Below are 24,049 nucleotides of genomic sequence, written 5' to 3'. Positions count from 1 at the left end.
TCACAGTTTGAAAGGTGACTCATAACCTGCAGCTGAATCAGGACCAGTTTGAATGGTCCTACGTAAGCTGCCTTACCAGGGAGCTTGTGCTGCCGCACTATACTGTAGGCACAACCCCAAACAAACCTCTGAAGTTTGCTGCTGGCAAAATGACGTTAAACTTTGGAAGAAGGAACATGGAATGTCAACTTGTACTTTTTTAAAATTACTAATATATTTTCCAGTAGGGCTGAGAAACCTTATTAATAGGCTGGGATCCCACTGCGGTATACAAGAAGGTAAGAGGCAACCTGTGCAGTTTAGGCTCCATCCTGGAAGCTCCTTGGTATGGACCAATTCCTGCATCCTCTTTAACTCATCTTCAAGCTAGTATCACAGGAACCTGGGTGTAACACATCACTTGTGTATAGAAGATGGCCCCAAACCGTCTGCATCTAGGCACCTCAGGAAAACCTTTCTTTTTATCCAGTTACTCACAGCAGCCAACTCCCAGCTAGTTCCTTGCAGAGGACACGGTTAATATTTGTTTAGCCACAAGCTTAGCCAAAGATATTAGTTCCTCAAGTAAGGTTTAGAGACAGGACTCTGCATTGCTTAAGGCAAACATAACTGGTTTTAAGGCCAAGTTTACAGCTGCAATTCTTCCCACATGTGCTTTACGCAGACTTGCCCCTAACGCTTCCCCAGGAGGTTAGATTGCACGGTGTGTTTGCAAGAGGCAGAAGTGCCAAAGCCGATGCCACTCAGTCTGCCAGAAGTTAATTCATACCGTGAGATAGCTGTAAAGGATTTCACGCTGCATTTGGCATCTTACAGGGATGAGATTCTAAAATTGTTTAGTTCTGAGTCAGGGAAGTAAATAACATATTTAAGGAAACCCCTCTCATTTCACTGATTCTTCTGCCTAACTGCGCATCAAACATACACCATCCCCAACAAAGTTCAGAGCAGTTTCCCCTTCACTGCCTGTGAAAACCTGGCCTGGACCAGGAAGTGGAGGGAAACTCTTCCAGGTGTTGCACATCAGGAGAGCACCAACTCATTATTGCTACAGACCTTCTCTGGTCTCACTGCGAGTAGAGGAATACAACAGGGACACCAGGACCCCCAGCCTGTTGCCTTCTCAGTAATAATCTTCTGTGCTTCACAGCAGGCCAGCAAGAAAGTCTGGGATAGGAAAGAAAAAAAAAAGGGGGGGCTTCAGTTGTAACTTTATAGGACTTTTCGTCTTCCTCTTCTGAAGCGCCACTCCCCAGACTTATCACCATTATTTCTACCTCTCCAAAGAAAAGCAGAAATTATAACAGAATAAGGTATAGACCTGTGCCAAGGAAAGCCTCAAAGAAACAGGTATAAAGCAGGCCTGAGTGTTCTCATTCTCATTTTTTCCTGCATCTTTATTTTCTTGGGAGAGGAGGTTCGTAAAGCCTTTTCTTCCCCACCTTGTGCTCTCCTGATTTTGCTTATTTTATACATAAGTACCTAAGGCTGGGAAGAACCTTCCAGGCCAGAGAGTCAACACCTCTCCCTCAGAATGCAAAACAGTTTGTAGAATAATTAGGTCAAAGATGAGCTTGAGAAAGTTTTTGTTCATGGTTGTTCTAGAGGCTGAGGCTTTTGGAGTCTCTCTTCTATATGCACAGCAGCAACTTTTTCCTATTTCCAGTTTAAACATCTCACAACCCTTTTGTTTTTTTTACTTTCTCTTCTGCAAGGGAAATCTTACCTTTCAAGTAGAAGCTCTTGGCTGAAACAGCTTTTCTCCAAAGTAGCATTTAACCTGCCTCTTTAAACTTCACTTGCATAGGATGAGCAGGACAAGATTTTTTTTAACCTCTTCTCGTAAGAAACGTGGATGTGGAGAAGTGGATAGTCCAGCCATTTTCTACTCTTTTCCAGTTTGAATGTTCTTTCCTGAATGTGTCAGCCAAGATGACACCAAGCAATCCTCAAGGAACGCTTGAGTCGCACCTTGCTTACTAATACAAGTTTATCCCTTCTTATTGGAAATGCCTGCCCTGACACCCCGGTTGGATCACAATTTTGCATTCATGTCAGATCAGCCAGCTCAGATGGTTACAGATCATCACACCAGGGGCACTTCTTTAGAGCTGTTTCTCAAGTCACTGGTTGCCTAACTGGGAACAGCTGTTTCTTGCTCAGCTCATAGGAGGCATTGGGGTACAGGCAGCAGGGAGCACACAGCACCAGGCAAGTCCCCATATCTTACCCTTACAATTACATTGATCATTGCACTAAATCATAAAGCTCAAACCAATATAAAGAGTTAACCGCTGCTCTAAGATATTAAATTGCACTACAGATTAAACTCTTTCCTTGGTTTCTCTGTTAGCTTATTTCCACTGAAGCAAGAGCTGTTATGCCAATTCCTTCTGCAGAATGTGGACTTGCACAAAGAAGCTATGTCTTAGCACAGATAATCCAAAAGGAACCAGGAAAACATTTGTATCTTCAGAGCAGCTTTGTTTTCCTAAACTTCCTGCACACCTCAGAAAGAACACAGAACTCAAAACACTGTGAGAAACCCATGAGTCCCTGAGTTTCCCAGGTATATCACCTCTGGTGTGATAGAGGCTTCCTCTTACCCAACCTCCAAGCCACAATGGGCAGGTAACCCAGCAAACAGCTCAAGCTGTGGGATACCTGGCCTTCAGCAAGGGCTGGGTATGCCCATCATGTCCAGGATAAGGAGCTGGTCAGAGAAAGGACTCACCTCCTTGCAGAGTTTCCAGGAGACTTTGGTTTCCATTAGACTCATGGGCAAACCTGTAGTGATGGGTCTAAGTGATGGTTCAAATGTGGACCTTCAAAGAAAGGGCTAAGAAGAAACATCCTCCCAATTGTTCCTGCTATCCACTGAATCTTCTCCAAAAGATGTGGATGGAAGCAGCACCACCCCTCTATCAACCCAGAGCTTTTGCCCTCCTCTGGACACTTTCTAAGCCCTTAGCTCTCCCAGGTGTATTGGTTCTGGTCTAGTTAAAGTATCACAGGTCATTAACTCTGTGCTGCCCAGCCAGGCTTTGCAACCCACATACCCCCAAATGCCTTTTCTCTCTGGCTATATCCTTGGTCTCCTGAGGGCATTAACAAGCTTGGATAAAGCAGCCTGCTTTCACAGCTTCATTAAAAAATCAAAATAGCAAAGCCCAAATGATGCCATTGAAATTACTACCATGATCAGCCTCTGAGGCCCCAAGATACCTACTCTGAGTGAGTGGAAAATGAGCAGAAGAGATAAATAACACCACAAACCAAGAATGAGCTGCTGAACCCATACTGAGTCTGGCAGGACCTTGCAAAGCACTTAGTGCTGGTATTTTATTCTAGATGGGAATGTGGCGTAATGGTGTAAGGATCAGGTCAGCAAAACACTGGTTATTAATGGACCTTCCTGCTTTGTAACGTATCTGTTTTCAGGTGATTGCTGGCTCCTAGCTGCCATCGCATCTCTCACTTTGAATCCAGAAGTTCTGTATCGCGTTGTTCCCGAAGCTCAGAGCTTCCAGAAGGACTACGCTGGGATCTTTCATTTCCAGGTACCTGTATGATCCAGGTATTGAGAATAAAAGAGGAAAATGCTCATATTTAGCTAAAAGCAGCTTTTTTGTGTGTTTGGCACAGGCTAAATATTCAAGAATTACAGCATGTAAGTGAAGTTGGTGGGGAAGGAAAGGGAAAGAACAGAGTTAAATAATGTTAAGTGACACCTGCTCACTGGCTAGGTTCTGCTGTCTTACAGCTGATAGGGCTCTAGTGAGTTATACAGGTTTTGTAAACTGAGCCAAACTATCGTGACACAGGAATCAAGCCAAGCTTTGCTGCTGGCTGTTGAGAGCAAATTCAGGCTGATGCGTTTTCTCCTCCTTCCCTTCCCACGCCTTTGTCTGGACTTTTGTCTGTTCCTTGCCTGCAGACTTGACATGTTGGGACTGAGCCAGGTTGCTTTAACCAGAAGTTAGGCTCAGGTGTGAGCAGTATGGATTTGCTGCTCACCAGCCCAGGCTGCAGCTCCAAGGATGTCATTGCATCTCCCACAGCCAGGAGGAAACAGCCCACCTTTTGTAGGCAGGGTCTCAACCTTAATTAGATCAATACAAGCCAGCTGGGTGATAGCCATAATTCCCCCTTTTTGTTTTACAGTTTTTTGGTTTTCGAGAAGGCTTTACAGTGAGCAGAGACCCAATTAATTCATTCCAACTCCAGCACACTTCCCTCTTTTGGGGTAGCAGCTTGACCTTCTTTATCAAAGGACTTCTCACTCCAGCTCTGGCTCTTTTGGCTCTGGCGTCAGGGTCAAGGTCTTCAGGGCCTCTCGTGAGGATATCACACCAGATGTTGCTCACCAACCTAAGCTGCAACTCCAAGAATGTCATCACATCTCCCACAGCCAGGAGGAAATGGCCCGCCTTTTGTAGGCAGGGCCTAAACCTTAGTTAGGTGATTACCAATACAAGCCAGCTGGGTGATATATCCATATGGATTCACCCTGCAAAGCTAAAGGAGGTGTTTTGGCGAGGAGAGATGTTATAGAGCACATACCTATCCCTTCCACCAGCTCATCTCAGCAGAGGGGTTATTATGTAAATTATCTCATTTCCTTTCCTTTCCTTTCCTTTCAGGACTGCATCAAATTCTAGATTAAATTTTTCAAGTCCTCAGGCAAAAAAATAGTCTTAGCAATGTTTCACACGTTTCCCAGTATTTTCAGAAGGGATTAGCACTATGGAGTGTTTCCTCTTTGGCTGGCCTCTCCTTGCAGCATTTTTACAGGGTCTTTCTTTCCCCCCCCACCCCCCCAACCCCCCCCAATGGATTTGGCCTTAAAAGAGCAGACAAGAAAGAATTCAGAGTATCCTGTCTCTGCACTAGATTTCTGGGCTCTCCATCATGTAAGCTCTGCATGGAGCACAGACAGTGTTCCAGATGTTATGCACAAGAAGTTGCTGTTAATATTACTTATCAGCAAAACTTTGATACAGCATTAAGGAGCCTGCTCAGCCCTTCACAAGAATGGAAAGAGTTTGCCTCTGTTAAGAGGGAGAGGAGTCGAACATGGGAATGAAACATTACAGTGACTTATCCAGGGGGAACTGATGACAGGTGAAGGGATAGGAAGATGGTATTGTGGAGCTATTATGTGCACACCAACCCTCATCATTTTTTCCTTTCTTCTTTTCATCAGTTCTGGCAGTATGGAGAGTGGGTGGACGTTGTGGTGGATGACAGGCTGCCCACCAAGAATGGGAGGCTGGTCTTCGTGCACTCGGAGGAAGGCAATGAGTTCTGGAGTGCACTGCTGGAGAAGGCCTATGCCAAGTACGATGGCTAAGCAGGAGTCACTGCTCCGGGGTGTGCAGAAGTTGACTGCCTGGGTGGTTGTGGTGCTGGACACAATGCACTGCGCTCAAATGCAGCCTGCCTTCCACCCGTTATTTACAGTTTCCTCTAGGTCCATAAAGGATATTGCCAACCGTCTATTTCAAAGGGCCTTACATCTGGTGCCCCAGGTCATGCTGATGGACCGAGGGATACTGAATTATGAGCCCTTCCTTCTGTAGTGCCAATGCTTATGAGTGGAGATGGCCCCTCATATAATTCTTGTCATTTCCTCCACAGGTTGAATGGCTCTTATGAAGCTCTCACAGGAGGGTCCACTATAGAGGGCTTTGAGGACTTTACTGGAGGCATCTCCGAGTCCTATGAGCTGCGGAGGGCTCCTACAAATCTGTACCAGATCATCCAGAAGGCTCTGAGAGCTGGGTCATTGCTTGGCTGTTCCATCGACGTAAGAGACTGCAACTGCTTTACTCTTCTCGCTCCTCTTCTCAGGACTCTGGTCCATATTGTAACAAAAGCTCAGACCAATGTTAGACATAGGTAGGAAGGTCTGAATTAAAAGCATACTACAATTAGTGGGAGACTTTTATTGATTTCAGTTATAAAAACTTTGGATGAGGTTCTGAATAACCAATTCACATTATGCCTCACTTTTTGCAAGACAGCCTGTGATAATATTTTGAGCCATGAACTGGGGACTTGTCTTCCTGAACTTTGTTTTCATTCTCTGAGTATCTTTTCTCTTTCAAATTCTGTGTAATTTCAGCTCCAGACACACAACTGCCAGAGACAAAGTCTTTGAGATACTTTGTTGTAGCCTGTGATCTGATTCTGGCTTTGGTTTTTGGACCCTAAAGATTATTGACACCTGTAATACAAATCCTCTCAAGTTACAGATGATGTTTGTACATGTTTTGGAAGCTCCACACCTTTCACAGCCCATTTCATTATCTTGTTTGAAATCCTGGTTCATGGCATATAGGATTACCAGTTTTGAAATTTTGATATGCTGGATCTCAGCTGAGGCAGGCTAGAGGCTAGTTCACAGGAAGACATCTTTGCAGGTGACTGAATCTGTTACCTGAGCTGGGAATTGGGTTTAGATTTAGATTTCATTGTACATTCTTGAATCTCTGCTGTGCTAGGACTGCATATTTAGGGGCCTGAAACTGTGGAAGTGAACTTTTGCTGTGGATCTCATCTCTGTTTAATACGCTTTGCCTCAGGAATCTATTCATCGTGCATACCACTTTGGACATCTTCCCCCACATTAATTTGCTCATGAAAGCTGTGTTAATATGCAATATATAGTCCTAAACATGTATACTTTTATTGCCCCAGATAACTACTGCAGCTGAAACAGAAGCAGTCACAAGTCTGAAGCTGGTAAAGGGACACGCTTACTCTGTCACTGGAGCAGAGGAGGTAAGCCAGCCTCTCCAGGGCCGTCATACAGAACAGCTTGGGGATGCAATACTGCAGTGTCTTCAACTTTCCGATGTCTCTCTGTGACTGACCAAATAAAAACATTGCTGCCTTATGCACCCTCTTACAGAAAAAGAAAGTACCTGTAGCACTGAGCCAGGCTGAAAGCTCTGTACGGGTGGTTATATAGGGTAAACTCTGCAGCCTGCAACTTGTGTAGTACCAACAGGCTGGAACACTAAATGTAAAGGTGGGCTAAGCTGTTACTGACATGGAGAGTGTGGAAAGGAGAACCAGGAGAGGAGGCAGCCGATTCCTCACGTGTTCCTACTGCATGAGGTGGGAGTAGGTACTTTGCCTCTCAGTGCTAATGGGAAAGGAGTAAAAGCCTCATTCATGAACTTCCCTGTCAGTCTCACCTCCACAGGGAGCCCTAGATACTCCTGCTCCTCTGAAACTGAAATCTTTACAGAGGTGTCGATGCCAAATAACCTCTTTCCAACCTTGCTGTGTTGTGCGTCTCCTGCTTTTGAGGGTGTAGATATTCTGCTGTTTTGTAGCTGTTGTTTTTCCTCGCAGGTTGCTGTCACTATATGAAACGGTGAGTGCTGCGGCTCATGGCTCACTTAGTGGCATAGGATAATGCAAAATAAGGGTGGAAGGCATCTAGGTGTCTTTTGACTATTGCAAATTGTAATGGAGTGTGTCACTCAAGTACATATCAGGTTCTGTCCTGTCTGAAAAGCAATCGCCCCTTGATGATTGGAATAATGGAAGTGCTCAGGCTCTGTTTGTTGTGAATCTTTTAGGTATATTACCGAGGACGGCCAGAGAAACTAGTGAGGCTTAGAAATCCCTGGGGTGAAGTGGAATGGACTGGAGCTTGGAGCGATAAGTAAGTTTTTATATGCCCCTGCTTCTTTCCCTTCAGCATATTTTGGTATCTTTAAAAATTAAATTGGGACTGTGCAGTTAATCCAATCACAAAGCACATTTAGGAGAGATACTAAATCAGTTGGAATAAAACACTCTTAATTTATTAGCAAGGTTAGATATTGATCTGCTCTGCCTAGTGGACATTCCTCTCTGCCTCAGGCAGAACTTTCTAATAAGAGAGAACAGCCTATATTTTAATTGTGAGCAGCCCAATGTAAGCCGTATCCACATCATTTTGCAAGACGACTTTTCTCAGACTGATCTGACTGATGATGCCAGGACCTTAGTAGGATACACAAACCAGCCCCATTCCTGGGAAATAGAGCAGGGCTAAGCCATCATGCCTCTGCTTCACCTCCAGGGTTGCTGTGCTCTAAATCAGGCCAGTATTTGGTTTCTACTGGAGAATCTTGAAAAAAATGGGGATGTTGACTAAGCTAAGGGCCCAGAGGTTTGAATATCAGAAACTGTCTGGGCTTCAGCTATCTTGGAATCTCATGAGGATGGCAGTGACAACACCTCTTTTATTTTTATATTTAGAATGGCATAAATTTTACTTTCATTGGGGCCATGTGTTTTCACACAATAGTTTGAGATTTCCATCTCCTGTCCTGACTGACTGCAATACTGGTGCAGATGTTGTATAACACTTAAGGATAGAAAAGAGGTAAGCATTAGAATTATTCTTGCCTTTATCAGAGCTGCTCTGCTCAGCCCCGAGATAAGGTGCCTTAGGTGCTCTCACATGCCATATCCTGATTTTGTTGCATGTGTTTTACCATAGGACAACCCTGCTAGGACAGGTGCAGAACTGCACCATCACATGGGAGCAGACCAGAGCAGAATCCAACTTGGTCCACAGTAACATCAGAATGGGAAAGGAGCAATGCTGTTTTCTACAGTACATTTTTTAATTCCACTTTTTTGCTTTCTTATTCTTTTGTGACCCCAATAGCGGAGCTTATATCATTTCCCAAGGGAGAATACCAGGCATCACAACAGATATTACCATCGAGAAGCCATGCTTGACTTTCAGGCTTCGTGTTACCTAATCCAGCCGGTCTGCAATATTTGTACATTCTGGCACCTGGCAGTGATGATTACATTTAAGGCATATTTATTGCAAATAACGTTGCAGTCTGATTCCAGGCCTGTGCAGTCAGGTTTCAGCGTGTACTGCCATTGGGAGGGGCAGAAGGTCTAGTTGTTGAAGAAATACATACTCCTTTATCAGCTGTAACTGAAGACTGAGCCTAACTCTCCGATGTTGTAGAATAAAAAACTGAACAGCTTGCTTTTGTGCTTTGTCTGCAGTGCTCCAGAATGGAATTATGTTGATCCCAAACAAAAACAGGCGCTGGATAAGCAAGCAGATGATGGAGAGTTTTGGTGAGAATCGTTCAGTTAGCTTTTGGATGTTTTATGTGCACGAATGTTTTTTAAGCAGTCCTTTCAGTTGCACGGAGAGAAACTGCCAGCACCAAGGGGGTTAATAATAACATGCGTGAGTTGTTAGCCTCTTGTTTACCTTCCTTCCCATTCAAATATTACCTTTTATTAGAGCTTGCATAACATAACTCAGTGCTTATCCAAAATATAGAGACCAGATGGTAATAAAATTAATGAGGTGGCAAGAATGAACCTCAGCTGCTCTATATTTTAAGGTTTGGTTTTTTTTTGCCTAAATGCTACACACTAATGAAAAAGTTTAGTAGATTACCAGCTTGGGAAGAGTCTGTTTACCCAGACCTAATGGAAAGCCCATCCCAGTTAGCTGATTATATGGATCAGTACTGAATCTCTGTCACTCTGTCCTAGACTGGAAAGATAAATGCCCACCACCTTTCAGTGCAATCAGCTATATGGGCCATAAGGCACTGAGAAATGAGAGCAGACCTCGGCTTGCAGCATGACGTGATCAACGTCTGTCACTCATGCGAACCTACTGGGAATATTAAAAACAAACATTAGCGGTAGAATTAAAGCAAGGCACAAACTGAGACTGCTTTTCTACAGAGTGACCCTTTCATAAGGGCCAACTCTTGCTCCCATTGAATGGCACCTCCTTGCATATTTTGTTCCACCAATTTTAGTGAGTTTACTTATGAAGTATGATTCATGAGGGATTGCCCATGGCCGGGTATGTCAGAAAACAGTATGACTGAGCCCATAATGTGTAACAGCCATTGAGAACCACTGTCTCCAGGAGATACAGCTGATTCAGGAAGTGGGAAATCTCATTTTCCAAAAGCCAGTTCCAAGCTTCAGAGTTCAAATAAATGGGGCTTTAGGCAGCTCTGTGGTACTGAAGTTTGCTGCTCCATTAGGAGAGACATACATTTGCAGTCGCCTCGATTGTTGGAGGCTGATAGACTAACTGTGGTCTTTTTGTGCACAGGATGGCATTTTCGGATTTTCAAAGGCAGTTCACCCGCCTTGAGATCTGCAACTTGACTCCTGACACACTGGCAAGCAACGAAGTCAATAAATGGGACCTGACCCTGTTTAATGGACAGTGGAGACGGGGTTCGACTGCTGGGGGCTGCCAGAACTACCAAGGTGGAGACCCAGACAAGTGGGCACTTGGTGAAATACCAATAAAACAAAAAAAGCAGATGCTTGTGAACTGGAGGGGACTTCGGTGGGAAGGGTTCAGAGGTGCAGCTCTTTTTGCAGGGTTTAGATAGTAAGCAAAAGCTTGGCAGCCTAAACCAAGATCTAATTCACACTTATTTCCTCGTCAGGGATTACCAACTCACTAAGCAGTTAATTCATGGCTGTATTCATTTTTTTTCTCTGTCTGCTTTTCCTACCTACATGGCTTTTGCTACTGACTGGAGTAATCCTCTGAAGGGTTGAGTAGGCCAGGAAAATGTCACAGTTCAGCAGCAGTGTTGTTTCCCATTCATTTTCAGGTTAGACCTCTGGAGAGGCTGTCTGGCATTTGATCCTATTGCAACAATAGCAGCCTCGGCCAAAGACATTTCCTGGAGATAAATGACCAGCTGGAATTATTGATATCGGCTCCTCCCTGTTGGTCATTACTCCCCAGGAAATACCTTGGTGCTTTGATTCACCATAGCTCTAACTGATATTCAGCATAGCTGTGAAAGCAAAAAAACATCTAACGTAGCGGAAAAGACTGGAAAAACTCAAGGCAAAAGTCCTTCCAAAGACTTATTCTCTGTAGTTCTGGTGACAACCATCTTAGCTACAATGACAGCAAAATGTCCTCCTTTTTGTCTTGCCTTGGGAATTATCAGCGACATACTGGACCAATCCCCAGTTTAAAATCCGACTGGACGAACCTGATGATGACCATGAAGGGAGTTTGAACGAGCCGTGCTGTACTATACTGGTGGGCTTGATGCAGAAGAACCGCAGGAGACAGAAGAAAATGGGAGAAGCTCTGCTTAGTATTGGTTATTCGCTCTATCAGGTAAAGTTTGCTCCTGATTAAAGGCTTTATCCCCTGTTCTGTTACGCTGGAAAAAAATTGGCAGTGTGCTACATCTTGACGTTCAGCACTACGCTTCAATGAGAACTGGATTTTGAAAATGACTCAGTTCCTTCTCTCATTTCTTCTTGACCCACATAATATGGGGAGATTCAGATAAATTTAGGCTCAGTTTTTGTCCTGTTTTAACAGGAGAGCAGTGTAAAACTAGAGGCAATAATTTAGCAACAGTGTCATTGAGAACCTTCTCTTACAAAATCTGAATGGGGGCAGGCTCAGGGTGCCTGGCAATTCCAGATAAGTGTTTCTGATTACGGCCTATCGTTAGTGCTCTGTAGTCACTTTCTTTTTTTTCATTACTTTTCCCTTGCAATTGGAAATTGTTTTGATTCATTGTCTACCCTGCTATTGTTCTGGTTCAGTAGTTTTGGACTTCTTTTTCTGATTCTCCCAGTGTTGCTTCTTTCTATAAAAATATAACGTAGGGAAAAAATCTACAGTGTCACCTCTAATTTCTGCGATGTGAGGGGAGAGAAGCAAATACAAAAATTTCCAATCAGTATTATCATTCCCAACATCATATCTGCAGAAAAGCAATTAAACATTGTATAGGTTCCACTGGATGAAGATCATTAACCAGCACAGGTGGAAGCAGATGGGATTGGCTGACTTTTGCTAATATATTTTGTGCAGGACAGTTCAAAACTAGGAAAGGTTTTCCTTAGTGCCTAAGTGTCTGCATACACAAACAGTTCTCCCCAAGCACGTTTCTGAGTTGCCATCTGCATGGTGCTAAGCACCCTGGCCTATTGGCATCCTGAATTTGCACATTAAGGATGTTTGTCTGGTCACATCACTGAGTACAACCCTGGAGAAGTTAGCAGAACTTTTGTGCTTTACATCTATTTCATCCCATCTGTTTCTGTGATCTTTCCCATACTAGGGTAGACTTGGTGACTCTTAACAAGATGCTTCTTTTGAAAGACATGGCTGCTAAGTCATCTCAGGTAGACATCCAGCTATGATTCAAGTTAGTCAGGTCATGCACTGTTGTAGATTTATGTCATTGCAGCTGATTCTGTGGCTGAGGAGGTTCAGTTAGGACAGCATGGATGGTGACCTAAAGCAGATCCCTGTCAGGAGAAGGTGAAAAGATGTATGCTCAAGTCTATCTGCCCTGCAGAGCTTTTGTAAGTCACCTAGCTCCAACTGCCTACTGATAATAACTGTAAATGTGCCCATCACTGAGCTCCTGGCCTTCTAGTGTGCTGGTTATAAGGAATAAGAACTGAGGTCTCATGGGGCCATCTCAGGCCCCAGAATCATTGTATGGGCAATATTTTCAAAAGCTTTTTTGGGACTTGGAAGGACACTGTCTTTGGCTTTCACTGGAATCTGTGCTCTCAAGACAACTAACTGCTTTGGGAAAGCTACCTTAAATTTAGAGGTACAAATTAACATAGCAATTTAGTTAATTTAGAAAAGCCAAATCTTGAAATTTGTTGCTTTTTGAGTTGTCTTACAATAATCTCATCATCCTCAGGGTGATTGCTAGTGGCAGTAGCCTTATACTGTCATCATGTTCCAGTAACAGTAGACTAGTAGATTTTAGGTCTGCTGCAATAAATTCTCAGTTTGTTTTTGGTTAGCAAAGTGGGGCTAACTTGTTAACTTTCCTGACTGAACATTTAAAGGCTTACCCAAATGTCTCCAACCAGTAGTATTGTTCACAACACCACATCAGGAGAAAAGCAATTACATGTTGTAGAGATTCCTCTGGATGAAGATCCTGTTTTTCCTTTGTAACAGCTCTAGCAAAAGCTGGAACTTCATGTATAACTGATACTATAATATGTGATTGTAAACGAAAATGAAAAAAAAAGTATCTGAAGGAGGCTTTACCTGATCTTTTTTTTTTTTTTCCTAATGATAGATGCAGGTATGTAGGAGCCTTTTTAACATCGACTCTTTCTCTTCCTTTCAGATTCCTCAGGAGGTATGCAATTTGTGCTGAAGACTTCTAGCCTCCATATGGGTACTTCCTGTTGCACTGGAGAACTTCTTCCTTATTAATGACAGCTCTTCTGGAGAGCTTTGTTCTTGGATCACTTGACCCATATCTCAAATTCCGAATAACCATTTCCAAGGGAGTGGGGCATAAGGCTTTATTACAGACATCTAAGTCCCAATCTTGACTTCATTTATACTTGCTGAAATTTGGCTTCCACTAAGTTTGTATAACAGAGGTCAGAATTTGTCTATTTAGTGAAGGCAGAACAAGATCTCTGCACTCTAAAATCGAAAAATGCAGCTAATGCTGTTTAGAAGAAATCCCAAACTCTGTGGATCCATTCCTTTTATAGTTCTGAGTTGGAGCTCCTGGTAATGAATAAACCCCACTCAACATTTCCTAATCCTCCCAGATGTCAATACCAAGGTAAAGAGACTTTTCATTCCTGAAGAAAGAGACCTCAGGGGTGTCTGGCATTAGGAACAGCCTATACTCATTACTGAAGTCCAGCAGCCTGTGCTGCCAATTTTTCCTTGGCTTTTCAGCCCTTTTCTTCTCTCTCAGTAAATGAATGTGTGGTCATGTAGCAATTAACTGTGTTCTTTTAACAGCCTTGCAGATGCAAAGGGAAAAGATATGGATCTGGCGTCTTAATCTTTGCAGTCTACTTAGTTTAAGATTGACTGAGAAGAAACGATGGGGCTGTTGAATAAATATCAAATCCAACCTTATCTTGAGAACAAAAGAGGAAAAACTCCCATATTTTTCTACAGTTTACAACAGAAAAACTGAAAGATTATAAAATATTGGATAACATGTTTGTATGTTCTGATCTTAGACACCCAGAAACTTTGTCTGTATGCAATATTTCCCACCCTGTGTCAACCACACAGCACTTCTTGTGGATCATTGAATCACATTTTTTGAAAGACACCTCTGTGGAGCAAAAGTCATGAGTAGGAGGTTTATAGCGGAGATGTTATTCTTACACTATTGTTTCTTCCTTACATCCATGTTTTGTTTTATTGGCTGTGCAATGTTTCACTTGCTTAAGAGTATATTGGTATTAAGGAAAAGTCAAGTACTATTATCAACATAATGCAAAGAAACACTCTTAGTATTATTAATAGAAATTGGGTAAATCATCTAAAGAGGCCCAAAAGTCTCACCCTTGTGACTACTACTTTGTCATGTTTGCTATTCCTTTCTGCCTGTTTAAAGAAATCAGAAACTACAATTCCTATGCAATTAGATTTGTCCCATAAAATAAATTGCTCAAAACATTCTGAGATTTAAATTTGTTCATGAGCAGCCTGTGAAGGCAAAAAATGCTCAATACATGGATGTCTTAAGTACAGCAGGTACTAGTTTGACCAGATTTAAGTGCACATTATAATCTTTTTATTTATTTTATATCACAGACTATAAAGAGGCATGTGAAAAGATAATCTTTATAAAGGAGGATACTTTCCCCTTCTAATTATCTGCCTGACTGTTTCTCAGGACAGAACCTTGGTTTTATTTTATGCTAAGAAAAAACTTCAGATGGCTTTAAAGCACTGAAATTGAAATAGGGCAGCCAGCTTACCAGTGAATTGTCAAATGGTTTCTAACGACAATGCATTTCCCACAGCTGGAAAATAACACAGATATTCATATGAACCGTGCTTTCTTCGCAAGAAACCGACCAGCAGCCCGGTCTGATCCTTATGTCAACCTGCGTGAAGTCTCCAGCCGCATGAAATTGCCCCGGGGAGAGTACCTTATCGTGCCATCCACTTTTGAGCCTTACAAAAATGGAGAGTTCTGCCTGCGAGTTTTTGCTGAGAAACAGGCTAAAACGCAGTGCGTATCTTCTCCGTAAAGCCTCTTCTTCTGCTGGTGAGGCGCATAAAGGAAAAGGTCAGATGTTGCACCCACATCCCGTTCTCTGTCTTTTCCCTTAACAGCCAAAATAAGCCCATTTCTAGGATCTATTTTCTTATGTAGTCTACTATGTGTCACCCCCCCCCCCCCCCCCCCCCCACCACACACACACACCACCCCCCCCACCCCCACCCCCCCCGGCAGACAGTCATGGCTCTTCAGACGACTTCCAGCAAGCACTGGAGTGATAACCAGATCCCCTAGGTCTGTGAAGTAGAAGTTCCCACAATTGAAAAATGGAGGATTAGAGAGTATGATGATGAGGAGACGATTTTAAAAAGGGTTGTGTCAATAGCAACCATTTAGTGAGAAAACAAGAGGGTGGATACAAGACAAGAACAAGGCTGGATTTCCCAAGAAAATATCTTCAAAGAGGTGGGATAAACAGAGGTAGGATGGGGACCACAGGAAGCAAGGAACCTGGGGGCTTGTTCTGTGCATTTGCCAACACCTTATATTAAAACAGTTTGTTTTACTAATTATTTTAAAGACAAATGGTGGACTCGTCATTTCTGGTCATTTTATTCTTTTTCTTTTTTTTCCTTAGGATGATTGGTGATGTAGTGGCTGCAAAACCATATGAGGTAAACATTTAACAGGGCAGATATTTTTTTTTCCTAGCAGACTTTTCTTTCTTAATGTAGGGGCAAAGAAAGTAAGAGATTTTTGTTTCTCCTCTGAGCTGGGATCACAGTATATGTTTGTGATCAGAGAAATATTTTTTGGTTACGGAGATTCTTTGCATATTTCCATGGATAGTTTTACATGCATTTTGATGTACCTGGGCCCATGTGGCACAGAAACCACACCCTTGTAGATTGTGCTGGAACACATTAAATTGTCCTTCCATCTAGTACAGGTATGAGAAAGAGGAGAGGGCACTGACTGATTCTTTTCACAACAAATAGTCTTCCTGAAGCCCGAGAGAAATTGCAAAAGCACACTTCCAGGGAACTGCTGAATTGCTATGGCCAGATGGAGCAATGTTTTTGCTGCAGCTATTTTATAAAACTATCTTAGTAACAGAAGAAAACTTTTTCAGCAGTCTTAGAAAGTATTTACTCCTGAATAAAGCCAGCCCCTGGCCAGCTGTGATTTAAGTAGTGCATCCGATTTGCCATTGCTGCGGAGCAAGTGCTCATTTTCTGTTGCTGTAAACAGTCCCTTGTAAAGCTGCTTTATGACATCCTCAGCTCACTTTATAGAACCACCTTGTAAACCGCATGCTTGATCATCTCTTTCCTCTAGCCTCATGTCGATAACAAAGATATAGATGATGAGTTCAAGACTCTGTTTCAAAAGCTCTCAGGAGAGGTAAGTGGATTAAAGTGAAAGAAAAGGTCTAGGACCTCTCTGTTATGATTATGCAAATATTTGATTTGCTGAATCCTTTTGTGTCTGGTCTTCAAAAAACTGAGCAGTTCTCCCTTTTTATTAACTCACAGTTTCAGTTCAATTTATTTTACAGTAGAGTAGTTTTACTACATTGTTCCTCTTATTGATGCAAAATGCGATTTGTTCCCTCGGTAATGCAGGGCATGGAATAACTTCCATGTTCCCTCAGTAATGCAGGGGTGATGAGAGTGAGGACTGTGAAAATATTATCCCATGGTGAAATAAATTACCTGTGGAGTTAGCGTATAATTCTGACAATTTCCTAGTTAGCCAATTCCTTCCTTTTTTGTTTAGAAGCCCCGAAAACTGGAAAACTGTTGGCTGCACTTTCTCTCTTTATTGTATTTGACAAGCCTCGGTACCTACAAAGCCCTGCTGCGCTAGTCTGTGGCTGTCATGTCAGATTTCCTCTTAATGAACAGGTGGCCACTGGTACTGAAAAGGGAAAATATCTTAGTTAGAAAGACCTTTTTGAATTTTGAGAGGGTAGTTTCAGTATTGTTTCGTTGTAGTTTCCATCAGCCTGGAAATCTCGAATGCTCTCCTGAACCTCTTCAGCTGAGAAAGAAGGCGGTTACCCAATTCGGTCAAACCCATCAAAAAGTTAACATTTACTGGGTGATGTCACCATGGCACCTAACAAACCACTGATTGCCCATTTGAAAGGCTAGGAAATATTGTTTCTGAGGATCTCCTCCATGTGATGTCTAATGGTAAAGGTTAGAAGAAATGGTAAGTATTAGAAAAAAATTAAAGGTTTACATGTCTTAGATAAGGGATGGAAGGAAAATAGTCTCCAGATGTCTGACATAATTTTTTTGTTAACACCTAAAATATGTTTTCTTTTCAGGACTGTGAAGTGACTGCAATTGAACTTCAAGCTATCCTAAACCGGGTTTTGGCAAAGAGTAAGTAACATTATGTAGTTCCCATGGAACGGAGCTAAGGTGAATGCTGAAATGATGAGACATAAAGTTGCTCTTTGGTCAGAGTGAACGTCTGTGCCTGGGTCCATCAGCACATAGATGGGACCAGTGCTAACAAAACCCAGCTCTGTCAGCTAAGGGTGATGAAAAAACGAGGTTTTGTCCTGGCTTGTCAAACCCCTAATATAGGGGAAAAAAATACCACCTGGTGCTCCCCTTCCAAGTGCTGCCAGCCCATGTCCTGCAGAGCCACTATGTTCCCTCTACCTTCTTGGGAGGACCACCATGGGAAGATATTATTATGCTGCTGCATAACTTCTGTGGACAGATAGAGGCTTACCTCCCCCAAAACCAAGAGCATCCCCTGCCCATGTGCCAAAAAAGACATGTCAATCAGCTGAAGGGAAGTAGCGAAAGAAATGGCAGAGCAAGATTTTAAGGTGGCTGACATCTCCAAGGCTGTCTGCAGAAAAGGATTTGTCTAAAAATGTTTCTGATTTGGATTTTTCCTTCCTTTTTGCACAGGAAAGGATGTTAAAAGTGATGGATTCAACATTAACACTTGCAGGGAGATGATCAGCCTTTTAGATGTATCCTTTGAATGTAATTTTGTCACCTTTGAAGTTTCTGGATCTCCTTTGCAAAACTTCCTGACAAAATAAGGCTAAGTTTATGCTTCTGTCGTCCAGGTGCGCGGCTGGAGGCATAAAATTCAGCCAAGCAGCTCTATCAGCTCAGGGTGGCAGAAACCTGAACCATTTAATAATTGGCTGCTTCTTTCACCTACTCTGCATCTCTCATTGCTTAAACTTTTCCCTAAAAATAGCAGGGAGGAGAAGCAGGGACCTTCTGCCTGGATGCACCTGTGCAGTTTCAGATGTGTACTCAGCGTGCTTCACAGGAGGCAGGTTTTAAGCACAGCCTCAACTTCCACCTCTAAGTCAGGTACTGCTTGTAGGGCACAGAGCTCAAAGCAGCAGAGACAGGCTGGAGACCCTGTTCAGAGGTGGAAGGATACGAGTACATGCCGTGCCTCCCTCCCTTCTGCATAGCTTGTAGGACATGTGGGAGCTAATAAGCTTTGCGTAGCCAAGGGAAGAGGAGAGGGCAGCACATCTGCCCACTACTCTGACTTGCTGGGAAGGTGGCCAGTGCACTGCAATGGTTCAAGAGCCATGCTGTCAGGATTATGCTAACGTTGGTCTCATGACGTGGTTGTGTTGAGGTCAGTAGGCATTAGCCGTGGATCTTGTGGATCGTCGGCGATGCCTTTGCCTGACACTCCACAGTCTCCCAAATCCAACAGGGCAACTCAGTAAGTGCAGCATCATGGGGGCCAGCTCCCCGTTTCTGCATAATTTTCCTTAGGAATGGATGTTCAAGGTGCTGAAGGACACAAAGGAAGACTGTGTAGTCTACTGTTGGCTGTTCACTCACAGTTCCTGTCTCTGCTTTCTGATGCTTGTCTGTTGGGAGGCCAGCTCCTTGTTTCCCTAAGGGCTTTAATCTACTATTAACTGTACAAGACACAAGTGGATCTAATCAGGCTTATATATTTAGCAATCCCATATATCATTCCTTGAGAGTGCAGATAGCCTAGAAATTCTTGGCACGCCTTTAGCTAAGCAAATGTAAAGCTGTGGGCGTGTCTGTGTGAGATGGACATGTATTACAAATGAGAATGAACATGGCATTAAGATGACACTGTGATGGATGACTTGTTTTTATCAGAACTAATTGCTCCCCAGTTTTGCTAAGGATAGAGGAATCCTTATTTTTGAACCATGCCTTAACATCCTCAGACCAATGGGACCGGCACCTTGGGACTCGTAGAATTCAAGACACTTTGGATGAAGATTCAAAAGTATTTGGTAACACAATATTTCTGTCTGTCTCCCCTTCCCTCTCAGCTCTGAAGTACAGATCCAGAACAGAGATAGGGTTAAGCCACCACAGGTAGATATACTTGGAAGCCTTCCTTCTTGTGGTTTGAGTATGTTGCCAGGCTCAGAAACACCTCTGATTTAAAAGGACACCTTTCACATTGCCCCTACCATTCTCCATAACTTGCAATACCTTATGGAAAGCCAAATTAACCCTCTTTCATTGCTGGCAAAGACAGCTCTCTGCTGCCTGCTATTTTAGAGCTCATATGAACATGTCTCCGCTGCTGCGATGTTACGTTGCCAGCTGAGCACCAGCAAACATAAGGAACGCATATTTTTAGGACCGGCAAAAACTTGGCTTTGTATTTTTTAGATCTTGTAGAAGTGACAAATTATTTTTCTGACAGAGGATTTAATATTACAAGAAGTGCACCCAGAATCAAACAGTCTAAAGGAAGGTCAAATCTGGACCTGCTTGGTTTGACAATATGCCTTTTGGGCAAGTCTGCTGCTACCACGCTTGATGCTGGTCAGCACAGAGCATCTGTCCTGGAGGTTCATGAGGAGGTGAGTGTTCAGCTCTCCTCAGCCAGAGCCACCGGCTCTGTCCTGGGGCTGGTGTCGGCAGAGCAAGCCTCTGGAGCTAATTCCAGTCTGATCTGTAGATCTGGGTGGCATCTAATTCTGGATTATAAACCTGCTGGCAGTAGGAAGCATCTGTCATTGTGTCTGAAATATTAGGCAAAATGGACTTTGTTGCAGTGTTTGCCAAATGATAGGATGTTTTCCTCAATGGCCTGTCTGTCACCACGCAACATGAAGGCAGGCAGGCTGCCAGCCCATGGGAATGTGTTTCCCAGTCTGCCTTGCTTGCCAGTAGCTGCTTGAAGCGTTGAAATCCTTTGCTCATCAACATTTCAAAGAGTAGGAGCCTGGGCTGGTAGGGGCAGCCCTGGTCCCAGCCTTCCGAAACCTCAAGGCTGTGTTGGCACAGCAAGAGCGATGATGTGAGCGCAGCAGAGGCAGGGACCAGCGTCTTGGCTTTAATCTAGCTACAGGAGCAGGGAGGACTGCAGGGCACAGGCTGCAGGGTGGTCTGGCAAACCAAGGTTCAGCCCCAGAGGGTCCCTGGTTACTTCGTTCTGGCTGCTACCTCCTGGAAAGCCTGGTGTTGCCACGTCTTCGCTACCGTTGTTACCTAGCCATGAAAGCCAAAGCCTGCCTGCCCGTGCCTGCACCATCGCGCTGCTGCGTGGGCACACGTTGAGAAGGCATTTCCATATTTCCACATTTCCTCTGCTGCAGGTGATCTATAAGAAAGTGGACAGTGACTACTCGGGTACCATTGACTCCCATGAGATGCGAAATGCCCTCAGAGAGGCAGGTGAGTGCACTGCTCAGGGACATCTTTGTATCACTGCAGTCCCCCCACCAAACACTGGAAGAACAGTGGAGCCTTTAATGGCTTTTCTTTCCTCCTGTCTCCTAGATCACAGCGTTGCCAGTGCCATTGTCCCTTCCCAACAGCTACGTCCTTTTGCTGTTATACACATCAAAACCCATCCTCTGCTCTGTGTTATGAACCACTGATATTTTTGTCCATGCTGGGACCGTTGCTTATCCATCTGATTATTCCTTGCTCTATTTTTGGCCTCATTATTTCCTAATCTAATTGTCCTCTTTCAGAGCTATGTCCAAATCCTCTTTTTCCTTCATTTCCTCCCACCACCTTTCTCTACACCAGAGAAAGTGCAAGCCTGATCAAGGCATGCCCCAACGATATCCTCTCTGATGTGTGCTATTCACTTTTGGAGCAGTGCTTGCCAGCTCAAGGGCATCTAAGGGAGCACTGTTTTTTTGATCTGTCTTATGCTCGATGGAGTTTATGTGAATGATCCAGAGACAGAAATAGCACTAATATGGGCCTGAATAGAGCCCAATGTGTTATGCGAGCAATTGGCTCTGCTGCAATCACTGCTATTCAGCTGCAGCACCAAGACTCGCTAATTAGAGGTTTATCTGGGGAGCATAGGACTGGTTATGCTGTGCAACAATGTGAAATATGCAGTCTGACAAAATGCTGTGGGAGAACGTCATGCCTTTCTTCACCCAGCACAATGGACTTTGGAAAGGACCCGCAGCAGAGGTGGGTGATGGAGTCCAACAGACCTTCTTGGAGGAGTAGTCGTCAACCCTTCATCCAGGTCTGCCTGCAGCTGCAGCAGTCCACGGATCAGTCACATCAAAGACAGCATATTAACCTTCTGTGTCAATGATTCCTGTGCTTCCCGTGCCTTCAGGTTTCACGCTCAACGACCAGGTGCAGCACAGCATCATCATCCGCTACGCCTGCAGCAAGCTGACCATCGATTTTGACGGTTTTGTGGCCTGTATGATCCGTCTGGAAAGCCTGTTCAGTGAGTGTCTCCATTCATCAGTCAAGGGGAATCCCTGAAAACTTTGGGGTTTTGCTAAGTATTTGGTGTCTTTTAACTGTGAATGTAGCAAATTGCATGGAAATGTGAGGGTGCCAGCAAAATTGTGTCCACCATGGGGCGTGGGGGACATGTTTTCATAACCTGCCATGCTCTTCTGCTTTACAGTCATCTACGTTTTATGGTCAGTGCTCTGGCCCTGAAGTTGTCCCATCTTCTATAAATGGTACCATTTATCATTTACAGTCCTTACTCAGACCTGTTTCACAGGTTTGTCCCTGGATCATACCAGATGCTACTGTATCAGATTTTATAGTTGTCCTGCTGCCAACTCTCAGTTTGCTGCTGTAGATCTGACTATTCTGCCCCAAGAAGCAGCTTAGAAATTACTCACAAGAGGAAAGAAGAACAGCTGCAATATTCTTTTACAGAACAAGTCTAGATTTCCAGTAGATAATGGCAAAAAGCCAGGCTTCTACATTTTGTCTGACTGATTCTCTACATGCCAAACTCTGTGGTATATATCCAATATATTTTCCCCCTCTTCTACTTTTCAGAAGCGTTTCATCTCCTGGACAAAGACAAGAGTGGAGTCATCCAGCTCTCTCTGGCTGAGGTGAGGCTGGCCAGATTGAAATGACATCTGATTAAGTCACAGCAATGGACTGCACTAGAATATATTTATTTAAAATTATTGTTATAAGTGATAAACTCAGTAGTGATTCAAAGGAACAGTTCACGTGAAAAGGCTCTTCAGCTTGGAAGCTACTAATTTTGTCCAGATTAGTAGAATGAACATTTACCTTATATGAGCAAAAAACTAAAAGTATGTTCAAAACCCCTAAGGTTGCTTCAGAAGATGCTTACACAGGGTGTTTCACTGTCCACTTTCAGAGGGCAGTGGTCAATTCATTAGAAAACACACTGCAGGGAACTGTTCTTGTCTGGCAGAGAATGTACTGATCAACGTGCCAGAATTATAAGAGACCTCTTAAGATGCCAGGTCTTTTTTTTCCCCGCATTGTTTCTAATGCAAATTTCTCCTGTTGAAGCTGTAATAAATGGAATCAGCTTGAGTCTTCCCTTTGCAGAGTACAAATATATCTCAGGAAACAGCTGGAGGAGGCCCCAAGAGGTCCATCCAATTAGTTGTCTCAGCTGAAGACTGGCTCAAAGGGTGGAGGGTGGCTAGGAAGCCCTATGGCCCTCCATCACAGTTAGTCAAATCTAGCTGAAATCATACATTGCAGACTCCCACCTTAGAATTTTTCAATAGTCACACAGCTTGCCCTAGAGAACTGGTCTTCCTTCAGAAAAGACCCCACTTGCAAGATCTGAGGCTGGTCCTGCCAATAATTTTCCCTGAAGTTCCAGAGCAGATGGATCTTACATGTACAACGGTTTAAAGTGCAGCTCCAGCCTTTCCCAGCTTGTTCTCCCAGAGCTATGGTAGATTGCCCCGGTGGCATCCTGTGGACCTTCCAGATGGTCTGACTACTTGCTCTCTTTCTCCCTCAGTGGCTGTGCTGCACGCTGGTCTGAACCACAGTTGATGAATTCAGCAGAGACTTCTGAAGATCTTATGAACATGAAACCACTCGTTCAGCTTCTCCTTGTTACGAAAAGCAGAGAGAGAAACTTGTTTTTATTACTGCAAGTTATTTTAGGCTCACTAAAAGTGATCTCTTGTCAGTTAGAAAATAAATACATTCTTGAATTAAACAAGGTAAACAAACAAATAAAACAAACCCAAATCTAACCTCATTTACTTTTCCTGCCCAAATAGTATTTCTATATGTCACGCTGAAATGTCACAAATTTTGACTTACCACAGATGGGCTCAGGTGGCTTTAATTTGACTTCTGACTGTGCATCAAAGGTCAGCAGTGTTCAAAATCCTGGAAGGGATCTTTATTGCCTGGAACGTCCAGCACATGTTTCACAGAGAGAAACCCATGCTCAGAGCCTGGGCAAAATTTGCGTTGCTTCTCTGGCTACTTCCCTTCCCAGCCAATTGTCCACTTTGGCTGTGCCAAGCACCCGCAGAAGCTGGGGGTGAGGAGCTCGGACATGGACATGGCATGGACACAGCCCCAAGGATGAACAGGGAATTAGGTGAACACGATGGCACTCACCCATGAGTCTTGGCTCAGTCTTCCAGGAAGAGGAGCAAGGATGGAAGGCCATAGGCAAGTTGCTGCAGTTATTTCAGCTGAGTTTTTCTCCTGTGAATGCTTGTCCATATATGTACTTCAGTGCCTAAAGGTGGGGTCTGGAGTTTCAGGACATGA

General features: G+C 43.6%; 1 protein-coding gene across 2 annotated transcripts in view; it reads left to right on the top strand.

Annotated features, from left to right (window-relative positions):
- CAPN8 (calpain 8) overlaps positions 1-23,300 on the top strand; it is a 30,773-nt gene extending 7,473 nt beyond the window's left edge. Inside the window, exons 3-21 of one of the 2 annotated variants that reach the window (XM_086629704.1) lie at positions 3,442-3,560; positions 5,207-5,340; positions 5,641-5,809; positions 6,703-6,786; positions 7,596-7,681; positions 9,037-9,111; positions 10,121-10,281; positions 10,986-11,161; positions 13,164-13,175; positions 14,824-15,035; positions 15,664-15,700; positions 16,365-16,430; positions 17,362-17,419; positions 17,963-18,027; positions 19,240-19,308; positions 20,629-20,707; positions 21,624-21,740; positions 22,316-22,374; positions 23,277-23,300. In XM_086629704.1, the coding sequence (XP_086485830.1) occupies positions 3,442-3,560; positions 5,207-5,340; positions 5,641-5,809; positions 6,703-6,786; positions 7,596-7,681; positions 9,037-9,111; positions 10,121-10,281; positions 10,986-11,161; positions 13,164-13,175; positions 14,824-15,035; positions 15,664-15,700; positions 16,365-16,430; positions 17,362-17,419; positions 17,963-18,027; positions 19,240-19,308; positions 20,629-20,707; positions 21,624-21,740; positions 22,316-22,374; positions 23,277-23,300 (1,802 nt within the window). Of the gene's footprint in view, positions 1-3,441; positions 3,561-5,206; positions 5,341-5,640; positions 5,810-6,702; positions 6,787-7,595; positions 7,682-9,036; positions 9,112-10,120; positions 10,282-10,985; positions 11,172-13,163; positions 13,176-14,821; positions 15,036-15,663; positions 15,701-16,364; positions 16,431-17,361; positions 17,420-17,962; positions 18,028-19,239; positions 19,309-20,628; positions 20,708-21,623; positions 21,741-22,315; positions 22,375-23,276 lie in introns of both variants that reach the window. The other variant, XM_086629710.1, reaches the window with a different exon arrangement.
- The last annotated feature ends 749 nt before the right edge of the window (positions 23,301-24,049 follow it).

The sequence above is a fragment of the Tauraco erythrolophus genome, chromosome 2 (assembly GCF_009769465.1).
Source record: "Tauraco erythrolophus isolate bTauEry1 chromosome 2, bTauEry1.pri, whole genome shotgun sequence".
Lineage (NCBI taxonomy): Eukaryota > Metazoa > Chordata > Aves > Musophagiformes > Musophagidae > Tauraco > Tauraco erythrolophus.
The sequence above is the reverse complement of the archived record's forward strand: the minus strand, read 5'-3'. Positions and strand labels throughout refer to the sequence as shown.